General features: G+C 42.6%; 1 protein-coding gene across 1 annotated transcript; it reads left to right on the forward strand.

Annotated features, from left to right (window-relative positions):
* The first annotated feature begins 619 nt into the window (after nucleotides 1-619).
* On the forward strand, nucleotides 620-10,130 carry LOC121584026 (epigen-like). Its single transcript, XM_041899857.2, has 5 exons — nucleotides 620-857; nucleotides 4,492-4,635; nucleotides 5,003-5,123; nucleotides 6,849-7,007; nucleotides 9,995-10,130. Exons 1-5 carry the CDS (start codon nucleotides 830-832, stop codon nucleotides 10,050-10,052), a joined length of 510 nt encoding a protein of 169 aa, XP_041755791.1. The 5' UTR covers nucleotides 620-829; the 3' UTR covers nucleotides 10,053-10,130.
* Nucleotides 10,131-10,627: the final 497 nt, after the last annotated feature.

Below are 10,627 nucleotides of genomic sequence, written 5' to 3' on the forward strand. Positions count from 1 at the left end.
TGGAAGAGACATCCCTGAACTGTTAACCCTTAAAGAGCCACAAGAGAACAGAATTTTGTTATATTTTCGTTAATTTCCCAAGACCTATAATAAAATCCTTGTTTTGTTTGAACCTTGTCTCCTTGCACTACTTGAGCAATCCCGCTGAAAGCTGTGTAGCCTCTCGTGACGTCACACTATCTACTTCACTTGATTTGGCAATGTTATCATACGTTTCCCATGCCAATAAAGCCCTTAAATTGAATTGAATTGAATTGAGAGAGAGAGAGAGAAATGGACGGGGTTACCTGCTGTAATGAGAGAGAGAGAGAGAGAGAGAGAGAGAGAGAGAGAGAGAGAGAGAGAGAGAGAGAGAGAGAGAGAGAGAGAGAGAGAGAGAGAAAGTGTGAGTGAGTGAGTGAGTGAGTGAGTGAGTGTGTCATGGTCACGCTTCGATAAGTGCTGTAACCTCCAGATGCTGACAACACACACTTGTCATCTGTGTGTGGGTGTAAGTGAAATGCCTTCATCATCTCCTGCCCCCTGGGGCTGCATACCTGTTGAATACCTGCCCAAGTGGGGAGGCCTCTGCAAGCAGCTAACCGAGGGCAATGGGACAGGAAGTGATGCGGGAGAAGCAGCCGAGCGAGTCATTTGGGAGAAAGGAGATACTCTTTACCCCAGAATTCTGGTTCTGCCTTTTTTGTCGTGCAAGTTGTGACAGGGATGTGTTGAAGGGGTATAAAGTATACCGAACGTTCACTGTAATCCACACACCTGAAGAGATAGTCCTTAGACTAACTAGAAACCCCTGGATGGCTACAACACACACACTTAGAAAAACCACAAGATGTCAGGACCAAAACAGACCATGAGGGGTGAGTATCCTGCAACCGTGTGTGTCTGTGTGTGTCTGTGTGTGTGTGTGTGTGTGTGTCTGGGTGTCTGTGTGTGTGTGTGTGTGGGTCTGTGCAGTCCTAACACTTAATTTGGTAACACTTTCCTTGACACCCAGTGTCATAACGGTCATAACCATGTCATAATATGTCATAACACTGTCATGACCCATATATATATATATATACACCTGTTGTGACACATATTGCGTTATTTTATAGCTGTTATGACACCTACATAAGAGTGTCAAACCCCACATTAATTTATATCAGTTTTTTTCCCTGCCAAGAAGTTTCCTTTCGTTTGAAAGTTTGTTTCTTAAATCCTTTGTTGGTTGTTGTAATGAATTCTTTACAGTCATGTTTTTTTCATCATATTTGAAATACCTTGTAGAAAATACACTTTATGACACTGTCAAGAAGCATTATGACCTTCCTGTGTCACTTTACTTGGACTAAGAAAATACACTTTATGACACTGTCAAGAAGCATTATGACCTTCCTGTGTCACTTTACTTGGACTAAGAAATTACACTTTATGACACTGTCAAGAAGCATTATGACCACATTATCATATAAGCCAGATAGGTCTATCATGTACAGGACCTTAAATCAGTCATCAGTCATAAAGATGGTCTCTTGTCCTGCTCGTGAAATCTGCTCCTGCGTTCGTCCCAGTCATCAGCAACGGAGCATCGGGGTAGATGCATGTCTGAAATCAGTGTGTGCATAGTTAAAATTATAATTTAACATGGTCAATTAAAACAAATATACATTACCGGTCAAAAGTTTTAGAACACCAACACATTCAAGGTTTTTTTCTTAATTTTTTACTATTTTCTACATGGTAGAATAATAGTGAAGACATCAACACTATGAAATAACACATATGGAATCATGTAGTAACCAGAAGAGTGTTAAACAAATCAAAATATATTTTATATTTAAGATTCTTCAAATAGCCACCCTTTGCCTTAATGACAGCTTTGCACACTCTTGGCATTCTCTCAACCAGGTTCATGAGGTAGTCACCTGAAATGCATTTCAATTAACAGGTGTGCCGTCTTAAAAGTTAATTTGTGGAATTTCTTTCCTTCTTAATGCGTTTCAGCCAATCAGTTGTGTTGTGACAAGGTAGGGGGAGGGGTATACAGAAGATAGTCCTATTTGGTAAAAGACCAAGTCCATATTATGGCAAGAACAGCTCAAATAAGCAAAGAGAAATGACAGTCCATCATTACTTTAAGACATGAAGGTCAGTCAATACGGAAAATTTGTGCAGTTGCAAAAAGCATCAAGTGCTACGATGAAACTGGCTCTCATGAGGACCGCCACAGGAATGGAAGACCCAGAGTTACCTCTGCTGCAGAGGATAAGTTAATTAGAGTGACCAGTCTCAGAAATTGCAGCCCAAATAAATGCTTCACAGAGTTCAAGTAACAGACACATCTCAACATCAACTGTTCAGATGAGACTGTGTGAATTAGGCCTTCATGGTTGAATTGCTGCAAAGAAACCACTACTAAAGTACACCAATAAGAAGAAGAGACTTGCTTGGGCCAAGAAACATGATCAATGGACATTAGACCGGTGGAAATGTGTCCGTTGATCTGGAGTCCAAATTTGAGATTTTTGGTTCCAACCGCCGTGTCTTTGTGAGACGCGGTGTTGGTGAACGGATGATCACTGCATGTGTATTTCCCACCGTAAAGCATGGAGGAGGAGGTGTTATGGTGTAGGGGTGCTTTGCTGGTGACACTGTCTGTGATTTATTTAGAATTCAAGGCACACTTAACCAGCATGGCTACCACAAAATTCTGCAGCGATACGCCATCCCATCTGGTTTGGGCTTAGTGGGACAATCATTTGTTTTTCAACAGGACAATGACCCAACACACCTCCAGGCTGTGTAAGGGCTATTTTACCAAGAAGGAGAGTGATGGAGTGCTGCATCAGATGACCTGGCCTCCACAATCCCCCAACCTCAACCAAATTGAGATGGTTTCGGATGAGTCGGACCGCAGAGTGAAGGAAAGGCAGCCAACGAGTGCTCAGCATATGTGGGAACTCCTTCAAGACTGTTGGAAAAGCATTCTAGGTGAAGCTGGTTGAGAGAATGCCAAGAGTGAGCAAAAATGTCATCAGCTCGCACATTTTGAACAGCTCCTCCATTTTGAACAGCTCCTCCATTTTGTACAGCTCCTCCATTTTGAACAGCTCTCCCATTTTGAACAGCTCCTCCATTTTGAACAGCTCCCCCATTTTAAACAGCTCCTCCATTTTGAACAGCCCCCCCATTTTGAACAGCTCTCCCATTTTGAACAGCTCCTCCATTTTGAACAGCTCCTCCATTTTGAACAGCTCCTCCATTTTGAACATCTCCTCTATTTTGAACAGCTCCTCCATTTTGAACAGCTCCTGCTCCAGGATAAACATACTGATTAACCTGGGGACAAAGTGTTTGTTGTGTCTTTTCTGTACTTTTCAGTGTTGTGTGATTTTTTTATTTTATGCACCTTCTGCAACTTGACGTTATTTTAACACTTTACAAAAGCAACCTTCCATCTAACCTAATTACTGATCTAAAGCAACCTTCCATCTAACCTAATTACTGATCTAAAGCAACCTTCCATCTAACTTAATCACTGATCTAAAGCAACCTTACGTTCAGCCTAACCACTGATCTAAAGCAACCTTCCATCTAGCCTAATCACTGATCTAAAGCAACCTTCCGTCTAACCTAATCACTGATCTAAAGCAACCTTACGTCTAGCCTAACCACTGATCTAAAGCAACCTTACGTCTAGCGTAATCACTGATCAAAACAACCTTCCATCTAGCCTACCACTTATCTAAAGCAACCTTCCATCTAGCCTAACCACTGATCTAAAGCAACCTTCCATCTAGCCTAACCACTTATCTAAAGCAACCTTCCATCTAGCCTAACCACTGATCTAAAGCAACCTTCCATCTAGCCTAACCACTTATCTAAAGCAACCTTCCATCTAGCCTAACCACTGATCTAAAGCAACCTTCCATCTAGCCTAACCACTTATCTAAAGCAACCTTCCATCTAGCCTAACCACTGATCTAAAGCAACCTTCCATCTAGCCTAACCACTGATCTAAAGCAACCTTCCATCTAACCTAATCACTGATCTAAAGCAACCTTCCATCTAGCCTAACCACTGATCTAAAGCAACCTTCCATCTAGCCTAACCACTGATCTAAAGCAACCTTCCATCTAACCTAATCACTTATCTAAAGCAACCTTCCATCTAACCTAATCACTGATCTAAAGCAACCTTCCATCTAGCCTAACCACTGATCTAAAGCAACCTTCCATCTAACCTAATCACTTATCTAAAGCAACCTTCCGTCTAGCCTAATTACTGATGTGACAAGTGTCTGGACAGGTGCTAGCTTTCACCCGTCCAATCATGTCAGATCAGGAAGCAGCCTACTAAGAATTCTGATAATTGGATTCTTTAAGAATGTTTGTTGTTAAAACTTTAGAACAGTGTAGTAAGTGTGTTGGTGTAGAAGGATAGCAGTTAAAGGTGTGAGGAAAACCCTTCATTTATCTCCTCTTTTCCCTCCATTCCTCCGTTCCACAGCCTTCTCCACCACTCTGGCTGCAGTGATGCTCCTCCTCTCCACAGGGATCCAGTCAGCAGAACCTTCTGACAACCTTCAACCAACACAATGGACACTCAGCCCAGACCTTGCAGAACCCACAATCTCCACGCTGCCTGTAAATGGTGAGTTATAGGATAGAAACAGCTACTCTGTGTCTTAGTTCTCCAAACTGCACGGTGTGTGGAAGGTTTAGTGTGAGTTTAAAGGCTGGGGGGGCGCACAGGTGCTTCTTGGAAAACAGGTATCCTAATCCTGAACAAACTGGAAGGACCTCTTTCGTTTTTTTTTCTTGGAAATGGTTGCGCATACTACAGAGTTTTACCATCACAACAAAAGATAGCCTTCCAGTTTGTTCAGGATTCAGATAGCCGTTTCTGCACCCCACACCCCACCTTGGCTAGACTGAATGTAAGGGTTAAAGTTTCTGCTACATGACGGGCTTGTGTTGTTATTATTTTCCCAATTATCTGATTGGTTGATTGATTGCAGGTAGTGATATGGAGGAACCTCGTGTTCTGAGGATGTCAAGACCCTGTAAAGACGAGGATTCTGACTACTGCCTGAATGGACAGTGCATGTACCCCCCTGACAGCGATACCCCTGCCTGCACGTAAGACAACACACACACACACACACACACCAATGGAGGCTCCTCAGAGGAGGAAGGGGAGGACCATCCTCCTCAGTGAATTTCACAAAAATAAAAATTGTAAAACATTAAAAAAGTTATCCTTTTTAGATAAAACTATACTAAATATATTCACGTCACCAAATAATTTAAGGTCTACAGTAGCCTCAACAGCACCCTGTAGGGCAGCACCATGGTGTAGCCGGAGGACAGCTAGCTTCTGTCCTCCTCTGGGTACATTGACTTCAATACAAAACCTAGGAGGCTCATGGTTCTCACCCCCTTCCATAGACTTACACAGTAATTATGACAACTTTCGGAGGACGTCCTCCAACCTATTAGAGCTCTTGCAGCATAAACTGACATGTTGTCCACCCAACCAAAGGATCAGAGAATTAATCTAGTACTGAAAGCATAAGCAACAGAGAGAGATTGTCATTTTTTTCACTTACTTAGCTAACAAATACAGCTAGCTAGTTTAGCCTACTGAAACACCTGGCTCAAACAGAGGGATACTATGTTAGCTAGCTGGCTATGACTATCCAACACAACACTGGAACTCTTCCAAGTCAAGGTAAGCTTTTGGTTTTACTAATTTATTGCCACAGGGGACCGCTAAACTGCTTAGTGACCATACATTGTAAAGTTACTGCATGATTGTAGAGGGTTTATTAACACATTCGTTCTATTAGCCATGTTGACTATGACGCTACTTTAGCTAACATGGCTAATATAGTCCCGTGCAGCTCAGTTGGTAGAGCATGGCGCTTGCAACGTCAGGGTTGTGGGTTCGATGTCCACGGGGGACCAGTATGAAAAAAAATGCATGCACTCACTAAACTGTAAGTCGCTCTGGATAAGAGCGTCTGCTAAATGACTCAAATGTAAACGATGTAGCGGCAGGTGGCTTAGTGGGTAAGAGCGTTGTGCCAGTAACTGAAAGGTCGATAGTTCTAATCCCCGAGCCGACTAGGTGAAAAATCTGTCATGTGCCCTTGAGCAAGGCACTTAACCCTAATTGCTCCTGTAAGTCGCTCTGGATAAGAGCGTCTGCTAAATAATGTAAATGGTGTGTCTTGGAAAGGTTTTTTCGCCTGGTCACATACAGCAGATGTGTTGTTCATTGAAGTCCACAAACGAAGGGAAAAGGTGGGAGGAGGAGAGCGCATAGATGCGAGAAGGAATACAACGTGGCTGCTATGAAAGTGAACTGTGTTTACGCGTGACCAGGGGTGTATTCATTCCGCCGATTGTGTTGAAAAACTTTTCTTAAACATACCTGACTTTGTCCAATACAAACTCTCATTTGCAACTGTTGGACTAATGATTACACCCTATATCAGCTAGATGCAGGCAAGAGTGTACAAGGCGGTATTGAATGTGTTGCTGTCTGTCACCTCAACATTTTCTCTCGACCTGTGTGCACCTACGTCGTAATCTTTCATTCATAGGCCAGGATGGGTATAGGGAAAGTTTGAGTATCATGTAGTAGCCTAAACCTATCGATGTTACATTGAACTGGGTGAATGGAATATGAACGACATTCATCCAATATGCTGTAATAGAAATAAGGCCATGCTCCTGAAAAAAATGAATCGTCCTCCCTCATCTTAAACGGTACTAACCGCCACTGACACACACACACACACACAATATATATTTACTTAAAATTACCTGAGCCCGTCAACTCTCTCTCTCTGTGTGTAGGTGTGATGCTTCCTATAGCGGACCTCGCTGTGGTCTGTTGGTCTACCATGTGACGCTGTGCAAGTTTGCAACAACAGAGGAGGTGATTGCCATCTGTGTGGGCGTGGCCATGTTAGCGTGCTGCCTCGCTAGCTGTCTCTACTGCTGCATCAAGAGAAGGTAAGCAACTCACAGTAAAACACACACACACACACCACCTTGTCAGGGGCTACAGAGACAGGGGGAAGACAGACAAATAGATACTGAAATAGAGACAGAAAGATAATGAGAGATTTGTGGAGTAATACGGCGTCAACAGGTTACGTAGAGCAGAGTGCAACGTCATGCCCATAGGGGGCACTAATGCACGTACGGACTCGCAGGAAGTATGTTTGTAAATGAATTTGATCTAAGCTATGTAGCCTATTGATTCCTTCTTGATGAATACATCAAACTAAAATGTTTTGTTGTTTTTCTCTGTAATACTAGCCACCTAGCAATTTTATGAAGTTGGCTTTAGCTAGCCAGCTAGATAGGTTCCCAATCTACGAACCTCATAATTAGCTACCGAGCCATTTCAGGCTATCAGTAGAGTAGCTTGTCTAGATCTCTTAGCTGGCATGCCTGCTGGCAAGGTTGCTAGACGTATATGATACCATATACCAGTGTGGCAGTCGCACTAAACTCCTAAGGCATAACAGTTAGAGGACTGAGCACGCCCCGATTCTCATCGACGGGGCTGTAGTGGAACAGGTTGAGAGCTTCAAGTTCCTTGGTGTCCACATCACCAACGAACTATCATGGTCCAAACACCCCAAGACAGTTGTGAAGAGGGCACGACAAACCTATTCCCCCTCAGGAGACTGAAAAGATTTGGCATGGGTCCTCAGATCCTCAAAAAATTCTACAGCTGCACCATCGAGAGCATCCTGACTGGTTGCATCACCGCCTGGTATGGCAACTGCTTGGCCTCCGACCGCAAGGCACTACAGAGGGTAGTGCGTACGGCCCAGTACATCACTGGGGCCAAGCTTCCTGCCATCCAGGACCTCTATACCAGGCGGTGTCAGAGGAAGGCCCTCAAAATTGTCAAAGACTCCAGCCACCCTAGTCATAGACTGTTCTCTCTGCTACCGCACGGCAAGCGGTACCGGAGCGCCAAGTCTAGGTCCAAAAGACTTCTCAACAGCTTCTACCCCAAAGCCATAAGACTCCTGAACAGCTAATCATGGCTACCTGGACTATTTGCACTGCCCCCCCACCCCCACCCTATCTTTTTACGCTGCTGCTACTCTGTTAATTATTTATGCATAGTCACTTTAACTCTACCCACATGTACATATTACCTCAACTAGCCGGTGCCCCCGCACATTGACTCTGCACCGGTACCCCCCTGTATATATAGCCTCCCTACTGTTATTTTATTTTACTTCTGCTCTTTTTTTCTCAACACTTTTTTGTTGTTGTTTTATTTTACTTTTTTCTTTAAAATAAATGCATTGTTGGTTAAGGGCTTGTAAGTAAGCATTTCACTGTAATGTCTGCACCTGTTGTATTCGGCGCATGTGGCCAATAAAATTTTATTTTATTTTATTTTATTTGAGTTATAAAAATAAAAAAAGTGCATCATTAATTAAAATGACAATTGAACAGGTAAAGAGGTATGCTTAGGTAACCTTTTGACATAGAATTAGGCATAATGTCTGTCAATCTGCATTGACTCTTTTGACTCATCACACACAATCTGCTGCTACTGTCTATTATCTATCCTGTTGTCTAGTCCCTTTACCCCTACCTACAGTATACTGCTGCTACTGTCTATTATCTATCCTGTTGTCTAGTCACTTTACCCCTACCTACAGTATACTGCTGCTACTGTCTATTATCTATCCTGTTGCCTAGTCACTTTACCCCTACCTACAGTATACTGCTGCTACTGTCTATTATCTATCCTGTTGTCTAGTCACTTTACCCCTACCTACAGTATACTGCTGCTACTGTCTATTATCTATCCTGTTGTCTAGTCACTTTACCCCTACCTACAGTATACTGCTGCTACTGTCTATTATCTATCCTGTTGCCTAGTCACTTTACCCCTACCTACATTATACTGCTGCTACTGTCTATTATTTATCCTGTTGTCTAGTCACTTTACCCCTACCTACAGTATACTGCTGCTACTGTCTATTATCTATCCTGTTGCCTAGTCACTTTACCCCCTACCTACAGTATACTGCTGCTACTGTCTATTATCTATCCTGTTGTCTAGTCACTTTACCCCTACCTACAGTATACTGCTGCTACTGTCTATTATCTATCCTGTTGTCTAGTCACTTTACCCCTACCTACAGTATACTGCTGCTACTGTCTATTATCTATCCTGTTGTCTAGTCACTTTACCCCTACCTACAGTATACTGCTGCTACTGTCTATTATCTATCCTGTTGTCTAGTCCCTTTACCCCTACCTACAGTATACTGCTGCTACTGTCTATTATCTATCCTGTTGTCTAGTCACTTTACCCCTACCTACAGTATACTGCTGCTACTGTTTATTATCTATCCTGTTGTCTAGTCACTTTACCCCTACCTACAGTATACTGCTGCTACTGTCTATTATCTATCCTGTTGTCTAGTCCCTTTACCCCTACCTACAGTATACTGCTGCTACTGTCTATTATCTATCCTGTTGTCTAGTCCCTTTACCCCTACCTATATGTACATATCTACCTCAATTACCTCGTTGCCCCTTCACATCAACTTGGTACTTCACATTGACCCCCTACGGTCGATGTGACTCGGTACTTCACATCGACCCCCCTACAGTCGATGTGACTTGGTACTTCACATTGACCCCCCTACGGACCACCCCCAACCATCCTCACGTACTTCGGGCCCCTTCTTAAATAATGGGTGCATGACGCCCCTGACGTACAGAACATAGCAAATAGAACAATCATGAATAGAGCTGACATAATGATTTCCTTTATCAAAGAAGCATGTCTCTTCTAGACAGCATAAGGGACATAGAAGCAGAGTAAGTTGAGACAGAACTGTCTTTTGGAAACATTGGTAATGCAGGAACAAACCCCTCGTTGAACACTACGTGTCTCTTCTATAAAATAAGATGTAATAGTTTCTATTGTTGGTCTGTTTTCTCTCTCATAGGTGTGGAAAACAGTCCCTTCTCTACAAGACCTACGGTGGCTCGGAGAACTCAGTTTGATCCCTTTCTTCATCATCATCACCATCATCACCATCACCATCATTATCATCACCATCATTACCATCACAATCACCATCACCATCATTATCACCATCATCACCATCACCATCATCATAACCATCACCATCATCATCATCATCATTACCATCATTACCATCATCATCATCATTACCATCATCATCATTACCATCATCATCATCATAACCATCACCATCATCATCATCATCACCATCATTACCATCATCATCATCATTACCATCATTACCATCATCATCATCATCATCATCATCATCATCATAACCATCACCATCACCATCACCATCATCATCATTACCATCATTACCATCATCACCATCATCATCATTATCATCATCATCAACATTACCATCATCATCATCATAACCATCACCATCACCATCACCATTACCATCATCATCATCATTACCATCATTACCATCATCACCATCATCATCATCATTACCATCATCATCATCATTACCATCATCATCATCATAACCATCACCATCATCATCATTACCATCATCACCATCATCATCATCATTACCATCATTACC

Source organism: Coregonus clupeaformis, chromosome 16 (assembly GCF_020615455.1).
Source record: "Coregonus clupeaformis isolate EN_2021a chromosome 16, ASM2061545v1, whole genome shotgun sequence".
NCBI lineage: Eukaryota > Metazoa > Chordata > Actinopteri > Salmoniformes > Salmonidae > Coregonus > Coregonus clupeaformis.

Bases quoted from the DNA above. Each gene is read 5' to 3' on its own strand.
- LOC121584026 (XM_041899857.2), top strand. From the start codon at position 830: ATGTCAGGACCAAAACAGACCATGAGGG. The intron at 858-4,491 runs GTGAGTATCCTG...TCCGTTCCACAG, and splicing joins ACCAAAACAGACCATGAGGG to CCTTCTCCACCACTCTGGCT. The intron at 7,008-9,994 runs GTAAGCAACTCA...TCTCTCTCATAG, and splicing joins TACTGCTGCATCAAGAGAAG to GTGTGGAAAACAGTCCCTTC.